General features: G+C 39.0%; 2 protein-coding genes across 2 annotated transcripts in view; one reads left to right on the forward strand and one right to left on the reverse strand.

The window, feature by feature from the left end:
• LOC146480550 (monocarboxylate transporter 10-like) overlaps window positions 1-358 on the reverse strand; it is a 30,625-nt gene extending 30,267 nt beyond the window's left edge. Inside the window, exon 1 of the mRNA XM_085109727.1 lies at window positions 158-358. The gene's annotated coding sequence lies outside the window, so the exon portion shown is untranslated. The remainder of the gene's footprint in view (window positions 1-157) is intronic.
• A 10,500-nt stretch (window positions 359-10,858) lies between these two features.
• On the forward strand, window positions 10,859-23,851 carry LOC146480553 (uncharacterized). Its single transcript, XM_085109736.1, has 2 exons — window positions 10,859-10,884; window positions 22,324-23,851. The coding sequence occupies exon 2, from the start codon at window positions 22,419-22,421 to the stop codon at window positions 22,839-22,841; it is 423 nt and encodes a 140-aa protein (XP_084965862.1). The 5' UTR covers window positions 10,859-10,884; window positions 22,324-22,418; the 3' UTR covers window positions 22,842-23,851.
• Window positions 23,852-24,072: the final 221 nt, after the last annotated feature.

Raw genomic sequence — 24,072 nt, forward strand, 5'->3', positions numbered from 1 at the left:
TAGTTTATCCACGAAAATTTGACGTATGGCAACGATTTAAGTATCTGTGTATAATTTATTTGAAGTAACTTCTGTTAAATATGGAAAATTACCGACAGTTGCCTGCAAAAATGCATTTAAGCTTAATTTCTAAGTGACTTGCGAGTTGCCTACTCACCACGTTTGTTTTCAACTGATATTTTGCCTGTTTGTTCGTCAGCTCAGTCGCTCTCAGGTTTCAAATTTGCTTATTAGTCGCCTGCTTTCTCGACATATGTAGTTTGTCGACATATTCAACGAATACAAGAATTAGTTTTCTTCAAAATTCTCGTTTGTTTTTCTAAAAGAAGTTGGTTCATCCCACTTCCCGCCGAAAGAACGCGGGTACGGTTGCAAGGCACAGGGTTAAATTGATTGTGGCATTTTACATTGGCTTACATAGAGGGGCGTACGTACGTACGCCGGACGGTCGGACAGTGACGTCATAACCAAAATTTTTCGCATACATACCTCTTACTAACCTCGTTTTTAACTCGTGAATGCGCGCATGCGCAATGAACGAGTTATAGCGATAGCTGACTCTCGACTTGGTCGGTCGATCAGTCGATCAGTCGATCAGTCGGTTTTGTCGTTAACTTTCGGGCGTGCGCAGTGAATGAGTTTTAAATTCAATTAGTGGAAAAAAACACGCGAACATTTATTGTTCACGGCGCATCAGGAAATTCTTATTCAATATGTAGAGAATAATTTGACGATCATTCAGTGCAAGAATGGAGATTTTTCGTTCAATCTGAGCAAAGTTACAAGTTTTTTTTAGTTTTTCAGAAAGTCCGGGGTCGTAAACTCAATTAGTGAAAAAAAAACGTAAAAATTTTTTTTCACGACGCGTCAAAATTCACTCATTCATTCTGTAGAGAATAATTTGGCAATCATTTTAGTGTAAGAATTGAGATTTTTCGTTGAATCTGAGCAAAGTTATAGGTTTTTTCGTTTTTTTCTACAAAGTGCGGTTGCTTTTAAGAATTAAAAAAAATTTAATTTAGAAATAATTTAATTAAAAAATAATTTAATTTGTCAGTTTTCACACGAAAGCGGAACGTGCCATGTCACGCATCATTGACGTCGTAAACAAAATTATGCGAATGAACACTTTAAGATCTTGTCAGCTTTCATAGAGGTTTCAAAGGGAAAAAATGTTTCATTTTCGAAATTTACAACTGGTAATTTATGGGAAAGCAAAAGGACGCGGTCGATAAATAATTCTTATTTAGCAAGAGCTTGTCATACTTCATTATTTTTACTTGACGATTGCGTGGACCGAACTCCAAAGGAAAAATTTCACGCATTTATGTCGGGCATGAAATGTAATGCGATACTTTGTTGAACATATTTCCCTTTGTGAGATCGGCTTGCCCTACAGTAATTTTGTAATTTTAATTCCCAAAAAAACTTCACTTGCCGGGCAAGTGATGGTCAGAATCCACTAGCCCGATCGCAAAATCCAGTAGCCCCGGACTACCGGGGACACGAATTTGCATGACGTAGCTGCACATGGCGTGCTTCTATGAACTAAAAAAAAAAAAAAAGACATGTGTTTTTTTTTTTAATCGGCGCATCAAAATAATCTTATTAAATCTGTAGAGAACAGTTTGACAATCATTTTTATAGTACAAGAATGGTTATTTTTCGTTACATAATCGGGCACAGATATAATTTCTTTTAGCTTTCAAGGAAGTTTCCGTTGCCGTCTAAATTTCAATTACTATGTGTCATCTGCATTCACGAGTTGGCTCACAGGAGCCTTTGATCTCGGTCCGTACTGTAAGCTACGGACTGAGGTTTTTCCCCTTTGATTTATGGCCCGCGCGCTTCGCGCTTGGGCCATAAATCAAAGGGGAAAAAACGAAGATCCGTAACTTACAGTACGGACCGAGAAAACGAGGTTAGTAAGATATTTATTATAACTCTGAGGCTAATCCGGCGCCCGGCAAAGAAAACTAGTTGAAGTCAAGCGGAACGGTCAACTGCCACGATTGATTGGCATGCGTCAAATCCCAAAACACGAATTAATCTTACTGGCTGCTTGCACAACATACAACCTTTGCAAAAATCAAGTGTACAAAAACCAACAGTTTCGCAAGTTTAATTCACATGAACAACATGAAGACTTACAAGAAAATGGTCTTCGAAATAGTCTTTTGTAAACACTTGAAGAAGGAATTATCCGACGAAAACTGCTGGGAAAAGTGAGGAACTGACAGCACTCATAATATTTGTTTACTTGAAAAATAAAAGGCGGTGTTTTCTACAGCGCATGTCAAAATGTGAATGGAACAATAACAAATGTGAAGGAAGTACAACAGAAAAGTTTTTCTAGCTGCTGCCATCCAGCCTTGGTCGCTTCGCTACATTTTCTTTAGTGCTGCCGGCTGGATCTCGCGGGTGAACAGTAAATACGCAGTTTGAAATTGATCTGATGGTTGCCGACGCGAAAAATGAATAGTGCAGCATCACTTGAACGCTGAAACTGCTCTGGTTGGAAACTGAACACTGCAACGAACTGCTGCTATGGTTGAAGGGAAAAAATGGCTCGTGAATGCTTGAACTTGGAAGAGAAACTTGCTGTCGAAGCGTATCCGACATTTGTCGTTAATGAGTTGACTTGTACGAGCTTAAACTTTGTAGATTCTTGTGACCGCTCAACTGTGTAACGAAATTTTCTGGAATACCAGCGTCAAGTAAACGAGAGATGCTTGTTTTACGTACCGAATGGTTGGAAAGTTTCCTTCCACAGGCTTGCAGGCCAGCTTTTTTGGCTGCTTTCGGCAAGAATTGGCCGATTTGGTTTTTGTCGAGAGGCGACACCTTGTACCAGGTGGATTTAGTACGCCAAGCGTTGTGGTTTACGACCAGAAAGAAAGGGGAAGTTGGGGTTTTCGCTTCTTCAGGACGGTGGCTTTCGAAAATCTTGAAATATCGGACTGGGCACTGCTCTGTTCCAGTGGCAAGTATTTCCGGATTAAAATGTCGCTGGTATGAACCTTCCAATATTTGCCGCTCCAAATCGCCCCAGCAAAGTTTCCGGCTTTCGTCCCTGGCTCTGAATCCAAAGTGGAGTGAAAAGAACCACCATAATGTGCGCTGGAGCGCTTCGGGATTATGGCGACCAAAAGCGCCGCTCTCAAACAACTTTTCTTCTTCTCCCCTTGTCAATTCACGGCAAGCGTTTGGATTGTTTCCTCGCCCTTGTTTCACAATTTTTTTCTTTTGGCGGCCAATACTTCTCTGGAACGACAAAACTCTTCGTCTTCAGGCCCGTAGCAGGGGGAGGGGCAGGGGGGGGGGGGACTTGAGCCCCCCCAGAATTTTTGGAAGTTAAAAAGCAATGTGCCCAAAAATATATAATTAAAACAAATTAATGTTGAATTCTGATGCTGCAAGTGCCTTTTCACAACATTTAGTAGTCTGTTTACTACCTGTCAGTTTCCTTCGCTAAGAGGCACTCCTATCTTAAGAATCAAAATGGACTGAAATCAACTAATCTGAAGCCGTGAAAGCTATCGAAATAAACTACTTGTTTTTTAAGACATCCACTCCTTTTAAGCAATACAAATGTCCTTAGTTTATAACAACTTAGTGTTCCCGCGTTGTCACACAAACAGCTACACAAATATGTCCCTCAAGACCAGAGAAAAAAATTCTCCTGCAGTCGGATTCTTACTGCCCGATTCCAAATTTAAAAAGAAAAAGAAAAATTTGTCCTCGTTTGTCTACGTCCTCCTTCAAACGTGAAATTAGGAAACTTCACGTAGTAGTCCACGGAGTAAAGAAAAAGCAAAAACATGTACCTAAGAGTGTGATACAGGTGCAAATTATTGTTTTACTTACTAAATCTACCGGGTTTTTTTTATGTTCTCGTTGCATCTTACACTTCCAAATCAGTCTGTTTTTGAGTGACGGTGGGGGGGGGGGGGGGTAGCTTTGTTTCACCATTTTGCTAAGCCCCCTCAGTTGTTTTAGCCTTGCTACGGGCCTGGTCTTTAAGGATATTGAAATACAGCTTTAACTCTTTCAGGCGACGCTGAATGCTTCTTTGAAATCTTGAAAGGCTGTCTGGCTCGTACTCGTCACCATTTTGTTTAGGGACATCTTTTTTAAAAAAAATTTCCAAGCAGTTTGTCAAGAGCATCAGCAGGTACGTTTTTCACATTAAAGCTTCCGTTGCTCTGCTCATCACAAAATGTTTCAAATTTTTTCCATTCGTAATTTGTCTTCTTCATCGTGTTTTCAGATTTTTCAGAGGAAATAAAATCGTCCAATTCTTGACTCGAGCCCGGTTCGTCTTGCTCGACTTGCTCGTCCTTCACCATTTGTCGCTTCCCTTCCTCTAAAAGCTGAACGAAGTCAATTTGAAAGTTTGGCATACTTTCTTCGGGTTTCTGTTGTTTTTCTGTTTGTTCGCAACTCTTTCAAGTAAGTATCAAATTTTTCTTCACGAGACATGTTGGCGACAAAATGTTGCACCAAATTTTCAAATTCAGCGGGCCGGACAGCGGGCCGTACTGACGAATACGGCCTGCAAAATTGACCAATCAGAGCGCGTGTACGAAGTGAGAGATATAATAAATGGGTTTACCAAAATCTCTTATCAACGGGGCTCCGGGCACTACGCAGCGTTACTACAGATCCCGAGCGGGTCTGACCGCCACATGAGAGCCTGTTTGAGATAGGCCTCAACTCAAACACAAGACTGCACAGTCACCTTCGGCAACGAAGGACAGCCATATATTATTATTATACCGTCCACCGAATGGCGAATTAAAGGAATTTGAAGACAAAATTGAAAATCTATTAGGAAAAATAACCAGTGAAAACAAACTATGCTACCTTATGGGAGATTTCAACATTGATATGCAAAAAATGAACCACTGATCATCGTCTACTGATAATGCATCAGTTGTTTCGTATTCTTTCTACCCTCTCATAACTAAGCCAACCAGGATAACAGAAAAGAGTGAAACATTAAATAAACAATAGCCGCCATTTGGCGCGAAAATATGCTCAGATATTTGGCCGCGGACATTATCTGTTCCGAGAAGCGAACAGGTTTCCGAGAGCGAAACTCGAGGAAAGCTGTGAGCTTCGAGGAGCAGATAATGTCCAAGGACAAATATCTGAGCATATTTTTAAAGCCATATGGAGGCTATTGTGGTCATTATACTTCAAATATTTTTCCCAACGTGTAGCAACGAGCTTGAGTATTTGAACATTTCGTTTAAAAACAGTTTACCGTCAAAAACGTTTAGAGGGTTTGTTGTTTTCTGATACTGCTTTATCGATCAGCAGGTTCATCTCTCCTTCCTCTCTCCGTTCCCCTATCTTGACATTAATTTTAATCGTAAACAATACGCGCCTTGAAGGTTTTGAAATTGGGGAATCTCATCGGATATTCCCCAGTTTTAGCTGAGGTATATTCGGTCACGTGAGGCGTTTAGACCAATCGCGCGCGAGCGAAAATATTTGATGGATTACAACTGACAATATACTACCATATATACTAACAAACAGAATTAGCGACAATGACTTAAGAGGTACCGTATTTATTCGATTAACCGCCCTGGGCGCTTATTTAATTTTGGGCCCATGAGGGTGGGCCGTTATTATTTTAACAACATTTTCAGCTAGCAAGGACAGTTTAAAGAATAACAAAACAAGGGATAACAAGTTGATTTCGCTTCAAAGACAAAACAAGACAAAACAACGTGCAAAAGCTAACATAAACAAGCCATAAACAATACAAAAGCCCAGAGGCCAAAACTCGAGGAGGCACCCTAGGATTCCCCGCGTGTATACATATAAGGAATTTCAAAATGTAAGAAAGTACGTAAGTAAATTTGTTAGTATGCGAAAAAATCTCGATTTGATCAAACTAGGCCCGCACGGTGGTAATATTTCAGCGAGCGCGCCGCAAGGTGCTGTCGGGTAGCTGTCATTCTGCTACCACGAGGTCTTTCGAGCAGCGTTTGACGGTCTTGCGAGCAAGAGTTTGCGTTTTGTCGTCTTCTAGCAGCATTTCGAGTTCTTTCTAGCAGTGTTTCAAGGTCTTGCAACCACGAGTTCGCATTTCGCCATCATTTAGCAGCGTTCGCGTTTTGCCATCTTCTAGCAGAGTGTCAAAGTCTTGCAACCACGAAGTCACGTTTCGCCGTCTTCTGCATCTTTAGCAGCCTTTCAAACCACGCGTTCACATAATTATACATACAATACGTTGCTGTTTCACAAAACAAAACTGTATGACTGTAATAGATTTCAATGTCAAATTTACAGAGAAATATGCTAACCAGTTACATGGATGTTAACTTCAATAAATATTCAAACGTTTCTTTTTTAACATTCGTATGCACAGTATTTATATTCAGTAAAATCCATATACGGGTGTTAAACAGATTTTCAAAAGCGGGGCAGCTCTAGTGAAAACTATTACTAGTAATAATATGGATATGAGATGATAGATGGCTAAAACCATCTCAAATCTAGCAAGCGCGAGTGGAATAATTGTGTTATTAAAAAAAATCATAAATATTGCTAGATTTTGCTGATTTCGCTTTGCAAGAACAACTAGAAGACAATTTAATGGTCGCTATTTCTCGAGCATGATATAATGGCTAATATACCCTGGCCGCAAAGCCAGTCAAATCCCTGGAATTGAATTGTAATAAATGGGAGTATTCCTCTGGGAACGAGTGTGAAGGAAATGCTTGTTACTTAGTGATCACTATAGCCAACATTGCTGCATTTTTTCTTGCAACAGCAATTGTGGCGAAATATGCGTGGCGTAACGGACTTACAACGGACAATTTCTGTTGTCGCAATCGTAGCGACAAGAAGGATCGGACTTGGCCGGTTGTACTCTTTGCAACGACTGTGGTACGTATGGGGGGGGGGGGGGGGGGGTTGTCAGAAAGGAAATTAGGCCCTTTTTCCCAAATCGTTGCCATGCCTGACACTGCCTTTTGTTCAATAACCTTTAGGACACATCTAGTCAGCGGAAGCAACTGACAATGCGCAGATAAAGCCATGATGCAATTCAGAAGGTCGTTTGGGAAAACGTCACATGGGACAAGCCTGACATGGAACAAGGATGACATGGGGGAAAAATGAAGACCTTGCTCAGGTATGTAATGGTACTAAATAAGAAAGCCTGTCACCTCCTGGCAAAAAAACAGTTTGCAGGGGTTTCATTAAGGACCAGGCACCGGGGAAATTGAACTTCTGTAAACATGACTTTGCCTGGCAGCTTTTAACATCTCAAGCAACTTTTGCCATAAAAGAACACACCCAAGTTAATTATCCTGCCCAGGTGCACCAACCTCTCGCCTGCCTGTTCAAAATCGTAATGAAACCCTTACAAAAATGACAAGGAGGTAGCGTGGCCGAATGGTTAGGTATCCACAGAGGTTTCGTTTTGAAGTCGATCCTAATCAGACCCACATTTGACCCCAATTGGTCGGTAGTCCGTAGGCCCGACTTCAACTCTTCGCAACGCATGATTGTGAACCATATTGAATTTACTGCCTTAAAGGACCCTAGTCAGCCTCCGCCATTTTCGATGCCATCGAAATTATTTTAATTGCGTGGTGAAGCGAAATCTTATTGCTTTACCGAAGTTGTGTTCCTGAAAGTATGTTTCATTATCTTTAGTAGTTTCACAGTGATTTTAATCATTTCGAAATGCGCCGAATAAAATATAATAGCCAAACACTCGCATATAAACAAAAACAAAGGTGTGGCTGACTAGGGCCCTTTAAGTATTTGTTCTAAAGTTTGCATGTTAAGCCCGCCACCACCACCACCTAATAACTTTTGATGTAACTACTTCTGACCGAGGTTAAAAAAAGGGCATTTCTGATTTATTTGTTTGTTTTTACGTAGCTATAAGGGAGCAGGGTGGTGCAGTGGTGAGAGCACTCGTCTCGTACCGGGTTCAATTTCCCGAGCTTTGTGCCATATATGGGTTGGGTTTGTTGTTGGTTCACGTCCTTCCTCGGAGAGGTTTTTCACGGGTCCGGGTACTCGGCGGGTTCCCCCCTTCCTCAAACACCGCCATTTCCAAATTCTAGTTTGATGTGGAGAGTGTCCCTAACTAGTGCTCTGCGTTAAATACACTGACAAGTGAAATATTAATTTTTAATATTTTAGTTTTTTTTTTTATTTCCAAGCAGCAAGTTTAATTTGAACACTTACATCGCTTTTTTTTATACTAAAGCCCAAATTCTTAGCTGTTGTTTTTGCCTTTGATCTTGAGTCCGTACCCCGAACCATAATTCAGTAATAGTCAGTGGTAGAGGACCTATCCTGCAACTAAAAAGCTTTCCCGCTAATTTAATGATTTTTATATAATTTCCTTTCGCTGAGTAAGAATGTAGCAAATATTAATTCGGGTGGCCAAAAACTGTATACCTTCCAGAAATATTACAAGATTAAACAAGATCCCGAAATTCTCCTAAAGTCCGTATTCCCGTATGTACCAGAGTACCAGTCCCGCGCATTCGTTTTGCAGATTTTGTATCCTAGCAGAAGAGTTTCTGGTGGTTATTCTGTGCTGCTCAGGTCTAGCGAAAGTATTCTGATTGATTCCGAATCCTTGCGAGAAAAACTCTGGAAAAGTTGCAAGGGCGATGCTAATATCCTGAGCCTTGAAATGATCAAAATTCAGTGTTCTTGGCGATAATGCGTCCTTGCTTGAACTTTGTGAGCTGCTTGCGTCCTTGCCGTACTGAACATCTTGGGCTTTAAGCTGTTTTAACCGTCGCTCTTGCAAATCTTTCGTTGTTTCACTGTTCGTTCGTTTAACAATGGCAACAATGCCATACTCTTTGCCTTCTTGCGTCGAGGAAAATTTTACAGTACCTTTGGAATCCCTCTCGCTTACTTCGTATTCCACAGTAGAATGGTTGTACTGACTTGAACGGCACATTCTGGATATTGATTACTTTGTTGTTTTAGTTTCTCTTAGCCAAGTAAGGTGGGTCCCTTCTTCAATGTAGTATTTTCTCGTCACGGTAAAAAAAATTACTTGAAACCTTGCACAACTCAGTTCTCCACAGCTGTGTAATTTGATGCTTAACAACATTTTACACGCTTTATATATTACTCCTTCGCCAAGAGCTATCCCTGCGGCGTGATTGGCTAAACAGTTCAAGGTTTGTTAACACGAACTGATTAGGAATTCTTCATGATCACGTACGCTCCAGAATCAAATGAATGTTTAATCGGATTTTCCTTGATTGTTTTGTTTGAACAGATACACCGCTGTCATTGTTTTCTAAATCAAATTGCAAAATCTTGATTGAAAGTTACATTCGCGAACGTGTTTCGATTCTTCTCCTGCATTGTTATATTTCAGCTGTTTAGCTTTATTGGCAAAAAACCTGCTAATGTGGCCCAGCCACGCTTTTTCCGGTGGCACAATCCGTCCCGCCGCGAAAACGCAAATTCTGTTCAACCAGTTGGAACGACATGAAAAATATTATTTGCTCTTCTATTGAACTCGACGACATGTACTTGAAAACAAAAATCCTCCGATTTAATTGGGTTATCACCAGGTGGTGTCTTGTTTCTAGTTTAATCGATTTCGTTCAGCTGAAACCCCGCTCTATAGTGTAGAGAAAGCTGTTTTCTTTTGCGGTTAGAAACTATGACAAACTATATTGCAAAACCTCAAAATTTCAATCCAATTTGTATACAAACACTGGATGTTATGGAAATCGTGTAAGGTATTTCGCTTTTACCGGAAGATAACGCTAACGAGAGAGAACGTGATATGAAAGGGAAATACAATTTTTCAAGGTGATAACTTCTTTTATATGAAATAACGTAATGTATGTAATTATTTGCTCGGGGCAGATACAGTATTTTAGTTCTCGTTGATGCACTTGTCTTGAACATTGACCTTGAATCAGTGAATGACTGATTTAATTTTTTTAATTTTATAAAAAAGAACGAGAAATAACGCTAATATATGGTTTGTAGTTCAAGAGCTTCAGATTGAAATTGCCATTAAAGCTGTTTAAGTGAAATACGTGATCTGATTCAAGACATGTTATTATCCTTTTTGATTCGTTTTCTGGAAATACCACAAAATATGAGTGGGCAGCTAGCTTTTTATATTGTTAACAAATTTAATTAAAGTACGTTTATTACTTTATCTAGCTCTCTTGGGATTCTGATTCTAATCTTGATAAAGACCCTATCAATGCCCTATTTCTCCCAACTTAAAACAGCTTTAAAATTGTTATCCGTCAAAGAGAATTTCTAGTTTGCTCACCCGTGTGAAACTGACTTGATTACCTGAGTGAATTCTCATTTCAAGCACTGCAAGATATGTACCGAGACGGAGGCAGAGAATTTTATAATTGAACCACGTGTTTGAAATGAGACCATGAATGATTTAACCGAATCATTGTAAAATATTGCCACCAGCAAGTCGAATGAGAAAAGGTATTTAAAGTTGGTAATTTCAAAACATCACCATGCATACTCAGATACGTGAGGCTCTGCGCTAGACCCGTTTGCTGGCGTGCATGGCTGATGGCACGTGTAAAATCCTAGTCGCTTTGACACTCACGCTTTTTACTTATAATTGTTTCTTATTAAGAACAACTTCCGAATATTGCGATTTAGAATCAGATGTTATTCAATGGAAGTGAAATGTCAGAAATTTACTGATTTCTGGGTAAAATAGATAGTTTGGTGGTTACATTTCTACACGTGCGCGTTGGAATAAATATCACGTTTTCAACTGTAAATCTTATTAAATATGAAGTTAAAATGTTAATCTCTCTCTACTGGCATTTCCACTTTCCAAGTCATTCTAGATTCGGGAATATGGTGATTCGTCCAACAGTAAGTCATTGAAATAACACCGATCTTAGTCCCTCGTCGCGTCCAGTGTTAATTCAAGCGACTGGAAAACCGATAAAATCGCAGTACAGTCCGCCCAATAACTGAAGCACTTTAATAATCCAGGGACACACTTAAGTTTGGCAGGTGAATGGACTAAACTTTAAAGCCAGATTGAGTGCGGATTTGATTCTTATGTATTCCTTGAATTGCATTTGGCGTGGGGGAAACATGACGCATAACTAAGGCCTTAGTAATGTGATTACACAAATTATTGTGGAAATCATAATGTTTTTTATTTAATGTTTCATATCTGTTAATTTTATTTTGCTGGTTAAAGTAATTTTTCGATAGTTGAATTTGCACGCTTGTGGTCGATTTAATGAAAACAGGGTTCAATCCTCTGAAGATGTTAAAATACCTTCAGATTGAGAAATTAAAATTTCTCTCCTTTCCTCTGGTTGTGTTGGTAGTGAGGATGGACGATGTATCGTGACGGTCCTGCGATACGTTGATGTGGTCGTGAGATCCAAAGTATGCAGTATCGTGTGCGCGATGTAAATAGGAGCTGGGAGGGAGATGTTTGTCGGAGTTTTAGCTCTTATAACCTTTTCCCTTTGTTAGACCAGTTTTCCAGACCATAGTCTATACAATCGAAAACCAGTGTCAGAACAAGCCAGGTCAAACCAAGTTTTACTTTTGCGGTGGCCTATTGTTACATCGGAAGATCTGAATACCCTTCAAATATTAAAAGAAATTCGATAAGTTCGGCGTCGTTCAATAGTCTTTCTTAGCCTGTTGTAAGGATTTGGATAGCAGGAGGCTCCACTCTGGTTTTCAGAGTGGAATGATGAGGCATAATCCATTTTCTGCATTTTTCAAACAATGAAACCGCTTACTAACAGTACCCCTCTCCCTTTCTCGAAGCACAGATGCACGTTAATAAGATGCACGAACTGTACGATAGACATCACAAGCTGTAACCTTCTCTAAATCCTTACTAAAACACAACTAATTCTGTCAAACATGAAGACATATGAAAACGACAAAAAGGTGTGTCTTTTGCAAAGTACCCAAATTCAAGGTTAGGTGCATTTCTGGGCATAAATGCTCTCCAAGACACAAATTGCATAGGGCAGTGCCACGCGTTTGCTAATCTCACGTGAATCAACCTTTTTTCTCAGTTCGTCACGTTCCTTTGATTCTAACACTTTTGAATTGACAAACTCGCAAGTTGCTGGTGACAGCACATATCATAGAATCAAATGCAATTAGAGTATTTATGTAATCTGGTTGGTTTAATGTGTAATGCTCACGCTTAACACTTTTGGCAAGGTTTTCGCTTATCGCATCATTGAGAGAATAACGAAAATTAAAAATGTATATCCGTGACTGATGAGACACGTGTATGTCCACTGGTCTTCGAGCATGCATATTCGGTTAAATGAAATTTCCGTCTATACCGTTGCTTTGTCTGAATATTTTTTGGACAATCCCACAGCTAAGCATAATGTGTTATGGAAATTACTTAATCACTAGATAACAGTTCATGTATCGAAGGAATCAGTGAATGTAATCTAATTTTCATTCTTTGCCGAGTCTCGCCGTCTAAGCTTATCCTTTCCATTTTGTTTTGAACTTTTTCCATTTCCGCTCATGTACTAAGTTTCCGTGCGTTTGCATCTCAGCGTTAGGACGCTTTGCAAAGACTAAAATCACAATCAAATTTTTGTCCTTTACTTTCATCGTCTAAGATTTATCTTCGTCTTTAAAGTTTTAAAAATTTTTTCCATTTCCGACAGCATTTGATTATCTTGTTTATTGGCAAATCCCCCATGATGTCGATTGTTGGGTAAACATTAGTGTGCTAGCTCTTAACACCTCTTCCATTCATATTCATGATGATAACACGCAAGTCCCCTGCTTCACACTTGCAATGTATGTATGACCTTGATGAGCCACGTGCGTACACTTCTTCGAAAAAATTAAGTTGAATACAACCCTTTTCCTTTGCCTCCACTAACATATCTCGCCAATATTTCGGACTAAGTTATATTGCGGTGACTGGCTAAACCAGCTTAACTAGTGACTCAGTTAGACTGATCTAGACTTTTACAAGTAGGTTTCTCTTTACATCTGCCGCCAAAACAATGGAGCTTAATCGATTAAGCTGGTCAGCTTGTGCGAACCTGGAAATTCCATTTTCCCAATTACTGACAATTTGATAGAAAAGTGTACTTAAACTTAAACATCTTAATGAAACTATTAGAAACCAAGGGATAATACAAGTACAAAAACTAATTCATGAGTGGATGGACACACAGAGATCATTTAGTTTCCGTGAGTTTGCATTTTAGCGTTAGGCCGTGTATTGTTACGGAAATTTTGCCTTTTCATGTAAGACAGGCAGCGAAAATCCAATAATACTGCTACAAAGTGGAAAGAGCACCTCAAGTTCAGTAAACTGACCACATTTGAAAGTCATATCTCTTAAAATAGCGAAGATGACATGCATGGTACCGTAAATTCACTCAGCCAATTGTTTTGTGGCGGCTAAAACTAGTTAAATTTCAAGCTCCCCGTCTCCGTATGCAAAATTCTCTGACTTAATGGTGCTATATCTCCGCTCTTTTAAAAGACGTGACTCTCGAACTTGGTCATTTTACTTATTTTAAGGCTCTCTTCCCTGGCAACAAAATCACCGTAATAAAGAAGGATGGGACTTTACAAATGGCACGTCCGCCATTTAATTTTTGTTCAATTCTCATGATAGTTTTCAAAATTGTATAGTCGGCTTATATAATTGCGTAGTTATTGCAATTTACTGTGTATCGCAAAAATTAGTTCACCACCGAATACATCTGTATCTGAACTGCAAAAAATTATTACCTGCAAAGTACACATTCACCCAAATCGCCAAATGAAATAATACACCTCGGAAACTTCATGCAACTCCGGAAGCCGGTGTGCGAATGTCTCAGAAGAGACATTCAAGTTGTTCATTTTTATATTATTTTTTTCAGTTCCGACTGATTCTCATTTATGATTGCAATTCGAGATAATTTCAACGCAGTTTGACGTTTGTTCGAACACTGTCTCAGCTACTACATCTGAGGACGTCCTAATCTCTCTCAGCGGCCTCTCCAGCGCCGACCACAGGCCTAGCAATATTGTCAACCTCTCTCTGCGAGGAATAATTTGTGAATCTCTTTTTATGATATATGTATGCATTTGAAGCAAAATTTCATGAAGTTAGATTGGATGTATTTTTATTTACAAAAGACAAATACCAACTGACAAAACACGTTTGCGCATGTTTGACTTTACTGTCGGCCGATTTTTAACCATGTGCGAATCAACCAAAAGACAAAATTTATAACGATCAAAACTGACCCGAAAAAATAATGAAAGCGAAACAAGGACTACAAAAAGCGATCGAAAATAACTCATGACAAGTTCGGACGCTAATCGTGCTGCATATAAATCAAATTATTTCATGGCTCGTACGAAATAACCAAAGCACGTCTTGACATCAAGAAGACCGGAGATCATGAATGCCACGCATGGGACTTTGTGGATCACATGACAAGCAATGTCCTTAGAGGGGGTATGCACCTACACTCGTTGGGTATTTCCCCGAACCAGTCCCTCTCATATCAATACAGCAAGCAAATATTTTATTTATTGAATCATTGAGCTAATAGACTATGGATGATTTTATCAAAAACATCATTTGTCACCTAAAACCAAACAAACCTCTGGTTATCAACGAAACAAAATGCTACTAACAAAATAGTGGTTGCTTCGTTTAATACTATAGATCTTAAATTATAGCGAGCACGAAAAGCAAAAAATTGAGGAGTTTCTCGCCGATCATTGTTTAATACGTAATTTTTTGTAAAAAGTGAGTTTTCTTTTTGCGAACGTTTACCTTTGGAAGAAAAACGAAGTGCATTTCAATTCATATCATCTAACTAGTTGTTAACTCGGATTGACGTTTCTATCGGACTCGCATAGGTGATGAAACCCGCATGGATTCTAGGCCTAACTGATCCATCACCCGATATAATGCTTAAAAACAGACTAAGCCTGCTAGTGTTTCTTCAGTTTCTAACCAAAAAATTTCAGCCACAAGTCTATGCACTCCTGTTCTTTTGCGCTCCTTTTTGTCCTCAGGTTTCCCTGATTTCTCCGTTGTGAACTCGGGTAAAAATGTCCGGCGGAAACCGAGCGTAATCCTGCTTCTCCCCAGGAAGTCCCCTTCAGCGGCGATTCCGCGAAAGAACATCCGAAGGAAGCTGCTTGTTGAACTTCAGGAAATTTAGCATCGCGATTCTTGTGCTCATTTGCTATACCTTTATCGTAATCGTGTATCCAAGAATCCTTCCGCTCATTTGTAGTCAGTGACCTTCTTATGGCTAGCGCTGTTTCACTCTGACGTGCCTTGGTCTGTCTGGCTACTCGGTCGTCTTCTTTCCATTCAAATATTGTACTTAATTTTCGCAGAGACGAGATCTCTTTTCTCGACATTTTATCTTTTAGCACGGTTTTAAAGTTTTCGTCACAGTTGACGCAAATTTGTGGCAAGGGATTTCAGTTGTTTTTTCGCGTGGAATAGAGTGCCGCCAAGCTGAACTCAAGTGTTTTAAATAATTTTCGCTCTGTCATAAACAAAATAATCAATCACATTATATATCTGTCACACAAAAGCCTAATTATGCTTTTTCATGGAAATAAGACGGTTTTATTTTGAAATAAAAGCTTCTCCTTTAAAAGTACGTTTTGCTTCCTTCACTTTGAAAGAGAAAACAACGCTTGCGATAATATATCAGTAAAGCTATCTTTGCTTATATATTTAAATGAAGCAATGTGAATACATCGCCATATCCGCGTGTTTAACCTTAAAGTCCGGTCATAACACCCGCGAAAACGTCTCACGTAAAAGCTGATGAAACATGTGAGAACAGAGGACGGATTGAATTTGACGCGTGCTAGCCTATTTTACAGTCGTGAAAGTTCAAGTATGCTAAAAGACAATTCATTGAATTCCCCTATCTGTATTTTAAAAAACCTTTTATGGCTAGCGTTAAACGTCTTACAAGCAAAAAAAGAAGAGTCGTGTCTACTGGAAAAAGGTGATTGAAGGGGCGGTATGTAATGCTTGAGATCTTCGGTGCAAAGTTGTCAACGCATAACAGCTTGCATTTGCGTGAAAACCGAAATTCAGAAATTTTCTTGCAGAAAATAATCCTACATCGGGAAGAAGCTAAGTTAAAATGCATTCAGTGCATATTGGCGACTAAAACAGCTCAAAACTAATACTCATACACCTGATACAAATTATACACGGAAATATGAACCGTGTAAAATGAATCTGAGTAACGCAATGCCTTCCTTATCAAGCCTGATCATAATCACGTGTTCCAATAGTTCTTCTCAGTTCCTCACGTTCCTTTGATTCCGCGACGTGATATATTTTGGATTTATTTAAATTCACAAGTCGCTGGCGAAAACTTGATATCACAGAATCAAATGGAATTAGAATATTGATGTTAGCTGGGTAAATAAATGAAATATTCAATGATGTGTGAGCAGTTCTCGCTTTTGTCATGTTCTCGTTTATTGTACCACTTAGCGCGCACGACTAACAGTTTTGACAGAATTGTGAAAAACTGCAAATGCCTTATCCTTTTGAGCTTGACTGAATCTAGCAGCCATTAGCTTAACGTGTTCAAAGAAATTCAATCCATTCACGTCCTTTGCATTCGCCTAAATTTTCGATCTCTTTATTTTTCCCGGACTTTTTTTTCCCATGAATTGATGAGTATGTAATTTCTTTGCCAATCCATGTCTATTGTTCCTCGGTTAAATGACATATTCGGTTTTACTCACTGATCTCGAATGCAGGCACGTGTGGGCAGCTCGCACGTGGCTGACAGAAAAGAATATACGAGACACGTGCCGAGCGTTCTTCGAACAAACTAACTTCAATTCCATTTTCGTCCTTTGCCTCCCCGTAGATCTATGGGTCATCTATCGTTGTTTAAATAGATGTTTTGGGCTTAGTCTGTAAAACAATTTGCCGGTGATATTTGTTTGGTTGTTTTTCCAATTCTGTTCCCTCGCAAAAAAATGACTGCACTAGATTCGCCAGTATTAATACCAAAATACGCTTGTGTACATTCCTTTCACTTTAAAACGAAATTATTTGTTACTATAACCGGTCAAATGAACACGAACCGAAAAGGGAAAAAAGCTTTTCTAGTTTCCTTAGCCCTTGGGTCTCTTTTGCATGCGACTTCATGAAATTGATCATGTCCCTTCTAATTTTTGCTAATTTTCTGATAGTTATGCTTAAACAATCAGTTTATACTCGACTTTCTGAGTATCACAAATATTAGCTCCCGGCTGGAAACACCAGTATCGCAAAATTGCCAAATCGCTAAACTATAAAATTTCCGTTACAACTTCGTGACTTACGAAACGGTATTTCCCAATTTATTTTCGCTTTGCAAATTGTCACCTGTAGCACTGACCCACAACGATTACTGGGATTTTCCAGGCATTAGCCATGCAGTCTAAGTAATCTGTAGGTAGGGTTGGCATTTTTTAATTAAAAAGGTTTGATTACTTTTGCTTCGCAACAAATAAACCTTGCTCTGCTAGAAGTGATATCGCAAATGAATCTCTACTTCGAATGTATGTACGTATGTATTTTGAAGTAAAGGGAATTTAAAAGAAAAATAAACAAAGCTCTCAAATGCTGTTGACATCAATGCCTCGATCGATTACGGCAATGATTCAGTAAATTTTAATCCACCGGTAATAAACTGAAAAATAAAATTAAAAAAAAAAAAATACAACTAAAAATAAACAATTTTGCTGCTTTGCCTGCATATGAATGTTACAGAAACAAAGCACTAATTATTGTGTTTGACTTTAATTGTGGTAGTTCGTTCCGCTGTTCCTTGCTATAATTCAGATTTTTATGTTTTCTTTTTATGCGTGGTAATGATTCTGGCAATAAATAAACTTGAACTGTATAAAGGAGTTACGTATCACACAAAATCTGTGAACAATTATTAAGCAAGAAAAGTAATTCTTATCTCCAAAAAAATAAAGTGAATCTTTGAAATATTGTCTACTTAGCAATGGAAAATTGTGTAATTCAAGTGGTGAAGTCATTTCATATCGTCAAACTCACAAGTTAATTAGCATTTCTGCTGGACTCTCAACTATTCAAAACCCGAACTGTTCTGCAAATCTGGGTCTTACTATCTGTTGTCCAGTAAGGTTGAACAAACTAACCTAGCATGCTAAAGTTCAGTTCCTAACCAAAAAATTCAACCAGAAGTCAATACACTCCTGCTCTTTTTCGCTTCTTTGTTGCCTCAGGTTTCCATTCTTTCGCTGTGAGCTCGCTAAGTGTAATCCAGCATCTTCCCAGGGCGTCCCCCTCAGTGGCGATTCGGATGAATATTCTGCAGAAGCTGCTTGAAGAACCGCGGCAAATTTAGCGCGATTCCTGGTTAGTTTTGCTGTACATGTACTTTGATTGTGAGCTCCTGAATCTTTCAATTCATCTACAGTAAGTGATCGTCTTAGGACTGATGTACCCTGGTGTATGTTCTCCTGCCTGGCTGCTTGTTCGTCTTCTTTCCATTCAAATATTGTGCTTAATTGCCTCTTAAGCAAGACCTGTTGTCTCGACATGTGATCTTTCATGGCTGATATTAAACTTTTTATGTTTTCAGCTTTCGTTTTCCCGAGAGAAATTGTGGCGAGGGTTCTTCTCTGTCGATTAGGACATAGCCCAAACTGAACTGAACAGCGTTAATTAGTTCTCTTGGATAACTAATGAAAGTATCTAACATGTTATATCTGTTGTACAAAGCTCTTTATACAATGTATTCCAAATAAACGCCAATTACGTATAATATTATAAACATGAAACTTTTTAATTTTGTCAAATGAAAAAATACAGTATCGTCGGGGTGTAATAGCTTACCTCATATTAATGAAATAAACACCAATTGCTATAATACTATTAAACATTGCTTTTCCAAAAACTACATCAGTTGCCACAATAAATCATAAGTTTTTTTTGTGCAAATACTCGTCGACAAATAATCCTCTTTTGTGGTATAGATAGGCCATGTTAATGAATTATCTTTATTTAGCAGCGGATTAATCCATCGAATAGGTCTTACAGCTGCGAAAACCAATCAGTTGTGGTATATTTTAATAAAAACCGGCTCACGTAGAAGCTAAACTAACACGTGAGAGTACAAGACAGATTACATATAACGCGCGTGACATGTTATGGGTTGTCAAAGCTGAGGATTTTAAGTATACAGGAGTATCTTTTTATAAAATTCACCAAACACCGTCTAGCAGCAGTTCATTGAACAACTGATTCACAGCATAATTTCCGAAAACATCCATATGCAGGATATTTCTCCCATAACCTAGTTTAATGGCCTTAGCTCCCACGAGTCTCCTGTAGCTCAGTGGTAGAGCATCCGAACTAGTAATCGGAAGGTTTTAGATTCGACTCCTGATAGAAGCACTCGGATTTTTTTGGCGAGTATGCCTGTGTCACTGACATCATTCTCATGGATCCGTCTAATTCTAGCCTCCCAAGCAGTCGTATTCTCTCTTAAACGATTCCCCCTAAAAACTAACTGTATGATCTAATTCAGAGTAAATCTCAGTTTTAAAATACGTTATTATAATTGTTCAATCGTGATCAAGAAAGAAGAACTTTGGTATATGTATCAAGCTATCAGTGCCTAAAATCTGTCTTGCTTTTCTCAGTTTACAAGAAAAATAGCCACTGATTGCTGTAATAAATTAAACAGTTCTTGGACATGTTCTTGTCGGCAAAGTGCCACTTTTGAAACTAACATCTGCGAAAATGCCTGTATTTGCACAATCCCCGTGTGTCTTTGCGCCCGTTCCTTTTATTTCTCTCGCCCCATTTCTTAATCCTTCAAAAAGGCTCATTTATTCCCCCACCCCCACCCCACCGAGAGGAAAGTTGAAAATACGACGCGTAGTGGAGTATTTTTGACGAACTTCGAAGTTTTTGATATTGTGATGAAACACTGTGATGAGTGTTTGATATAACTTCTTAAACAAACTGATTATGAAGGGAAAATTAAGGATGCAAAAACGAGGAGGACAGCCTGGTTAAATGCTGTTCCAAGCAAATCCCCAAAACACCTCAATAGGTTTGCAGTGCGAGGCTACATTAACCTTGCAGAATTTCTTTTTATACCGAGTTTTAGCTTGTCTAAAGAGAAGGAAAAATATGTTAAGTGGTAAGAATAAATGGATGAACTCTCGCGTGGTGACCGACCTCCTAGTACACTGAGGAGAATCCCACTAACTCGAACTTCAAAAGGAAACAAAAAAAATAGTTCTAGCCGGTTCAGCGGGGTACGGGTTGTGTTGAACTTCAAGTGTGCTGTTAATAATTAGAGTCCGAGTTTTCGCGGTAAATTTGAGCCAAGGGAAAGTAAAATTAGTTCGAGGTAGCTAATTGTAAATGACTGAAAAAATGGGGTCGAATCCAGCGGAAATCGGAATTCAGTATTCGAGTTTATAGCGGAGATTTCGAGTTAGCGGCGTTCCACTGTAGTGTGTACAAAATTCTTATACCTCTCTCATTTCTTTCCCAATTCCCATCCCATCAATTTCATAAACAGTTCACATACACTGCCCCTTTAAAACAAGCGTCTGGTTTGCGGGATCCAATGCTATTTTGCATTAATGCCCTTCCGGAAAATGTATCACGCGTGCATATTATGCCTTTTGTGATTCTCACGTGTTTAGCTTTGTTTACTACTGGCGCTTTTCGGAATGAGTTCTTGACAGGTGCACAGAATTGTTTTCTCAGGCTACGAACTAAAACTGAATAATGTGTTAGCTTATTTAAGGACTGAACAATTATTTCATGATCCGAGGAGATAGCAATTGTCCAAAGCGTCTTTGTGATATTATCAGAAGCTATATGCAGCCTAATCCTGGCACTGATCGACCCTGAAGTAGTAAAATCGGGAAAACGAAATGAAAGTGATGGTGAGAATAAATGCCTAGGGCTGGACGATGGCCGACAAAAGCAGCGCGTTTTGCTTGCACGGTGTCTGGCTCTTTTCCGCTCGGTCTAACTTGCATCCTGTGATTCCTGTGAATCCCAGGCTGGACACAGGCTGGGTTATGTGAAGCAGTGATATTCAGTAAAAAAATAGTAATTTTCATTTCCAGAAGGTACTGTTAAGGCAAACCTATTGGCTGTTGCGCAACTCGCATAAAGTGCAAATCGATCGGTTGTTTTGCGACGTGAAAGCCATCTTTAGACGGCTATCACCGAATGCGCAAAACTGAGAAGGCATTTGTCATAGAACGACAATTGCTTGTCTTCGGAATTGTAAAACCCCTCAACGGCCGCTAGTTCAATTTGCCAATCTTACAAAGTGTTTTAAGAGAAAACGACGAGCCACGGAGAGACATATTGCTTACGTGATTATATAGAGCGACGCATAAGTTAATGCGATCTAATCGCCGCCGGGAATTTTAAACTTTCACAAGTATAGTAGTTTTGACTACTTCGCTTATACTAATGAGATCGGACAACCACATCAGTCACATAAGTTGATGTTGACATGCATGTTGACATCAGTTTATGTAAGACTGGTAAAATAAACTTACAACGTTCAGGTTTCCACCCAATAAATTAACATATCATTACGTGACTGAGAAAGTTAAGCTGGACCTAGACTGCACGCAGTCCCGTTCTGGTCAGTCGAGATGGTGTGCTCATAGCGCAGCGAGGGACTGCTTGCAGTCTAAGCTGGACCGATAAAACGAACTTGCACTAAACGTTCAGGTTTCCGGTCAATAAATTTACTTAATTAAATTGTCGTTGTTTTGATAGATATCACTGATTTCTTAAATTGGGAAAAGTAGCATAAAAATTCTCCAAAATAAATAGTTATATCAGTTCATATCAACTGACTTTCGGTTAACTGGACACGTTACCGCCACAGAACTCATAAATGGCGCATTTCAATCTTGTACTATTTTGAATGTCTCGTTAGGGGCCTTCCCAGAGTCCCACTGTATCACTCTTATTTGTTCGTCTCCCTTAATCGCCCGCCTTTTCTGATACCAGCCAAGAGTGGCCCTTTAATTTTAGAAGTGCTTTTTCAGAAAGTGAATGTGGATGTAAGAAATTACAAAACGCAAGCAACATGCCAGCACGTGGCGCTTCGAGTTTCACTCCTGTATTCACGTGTTGTAGACTCAAAATTTAGAGAGTTGTACAGGTGCATAAACTCATTTGCTTAAAGGTGCAATAGTGTACGACGTATGCCAATCTCATTTGCTTAATTTCAAGTAATTTCACAATAAGCAAACCGCAAACCTTTATATTTTAAGTTTCATTACCAGACCTGGCAGGGTATCATACGCTGACTGCTGCACAACCAAGAGGATCTGCGTCTAACACTGAGTGCAACTTGTGCCAAGCTATTATGACTAAAATGGATGTTAAAGATAAGCCGCTCAAGAGAAGGAAATTTGGCCGAAGTATGATATTCCAGCATGAAAAAGAGGAAGAGAAATTCGCTAAAGAACAGGCTAATCTAAAGAATTCTACGGAACATGATACGCTATTTTCAAGCGAATCCCCAGCAAACGAACTACCGTTGACGACGAATCTCATGATGAAATCCAAAGAGAGAGCTCAAACGACATCTAAACGTTTCCCTTGTCCTACTGCAGCTGTAAATACAAAGTATTTTTCCGAATGCTTCGCCGAGTACGAGTCGCCGCTCAAAGGGACCCCCTGGGAAGACGCTGTGTTGGGTCGGGATTCCCTGAGAAATCGAAAACATAGCCGCAAAAGAAGTGAGGAAGAGCAACAGTGTATTGACTTTTTGGAGGTATTTGGGTAGAAACTATACGGTACACTGCCTGATTGCACTTGGAGTCTGTTTGCAACTGGCCATATGGATAGTATGAACCTTAAAAACACAGAGAAGAATTAGAATTTCAAATGAGCCAACTCAGTTGAGCATTTCGCGTAAGGACATTAGCAGAGAGTGTACGGTTCTCCCTGCTGGTATTGTAATCAATGTGTGGAGAACTGAAAGGAACAATTTACGTATACTGGTCAATTAACTTGTCTTGATATATGACTAACTCCTTCGAGTTAGTATTTCAAGAAATGTATGAGCTAGTCCATAATTAAGGAAGACTTTCTGTGTCGAAGTCAGTTTACTTAAAAAAAATTTTCAAGGAATTATTAGCATAAACTTTGATATTCGAGCAAAGCATGACTATAGCAAAGAAGAAATGATTTGTAACTGAATACAATTTAAACTTTCAAAAGAAGTACAGAGGAAATGTCTTGCTTCACTGAATGAAAATTCTGGGGAAGTTAATGATTTTTTAAAAAATATTTTTAACATAGCTGTGACGAGTTGTCACAATTATTATAAATGAACTGAGGAAAGTACAGAGACGTGGGTGACCATGTGTTAAGTAGTTAAGTATAGTTTTTCGGTGGCTTTAAACTGGAACCTTTTTAGTTCCGGTTTCTCCCAGTAGCGTGAAATTTACGAAAACTGAGGAGAATTTGTTTCTAAAACATTTAACTCTAATTAAAGGTTTGACGAACATCGAGAAGAAACGTGTTTCCCTTTACTATCTACTGCAATCAAAGGATACTATTAGCTTTAATAAGGGAAATTCAGGAGCTACTGAAATTCAGTAGTTTTGAAGAGTGGTGTCATTAAAGAGCAGATGGGTAAAAAATGATATATTTTTTATGTTTGGCAATGGGAGTACTGTTATGGTACTCCACGGAATTTTTGGTCGAGGTGTGCGGCTCGGTTCTCCAAACCCTCACCCTATTTCAGACTAAAATATGTAAATGACGCAAATGAGTGGTACGCAAAAAAAAAAAAAAAAAAAAAAAAAAAATTAGCAGCACCAGCAAAATTATTGCGTGCTTGAATAATAGCTTTATAAAACTCTTGAACATCAAACCAGAGCGTGTGAAACTCTGGGCAGTTTAGTTGGTAAGTTTTGTTCTTCTACAATCACTTAAGTGAGTGTTGTGCGATTGGGGGTTTAATGTCAGTTTGAGTTTGTTTAGTTCTTCTTTATTGGCTTCAGTGAATG

The sequence above is a fragment of the Pavona decussata genome, unplaced genomic scaffold (genome assembly GCF_977016875.1).
Source record: "Pavona decussata unplaced genomic scaffold, jaPavDecu1.1 SCAFFOLD_53, whole genome shotgun sequence".
Classification (NCBI taxonomy): domain Eukaryota; kingdom Metazoa; phylum Cnidaria; class Anthozoa; order Scleractinia; family Agariciidae; genus Pavona; species Pavona decussata.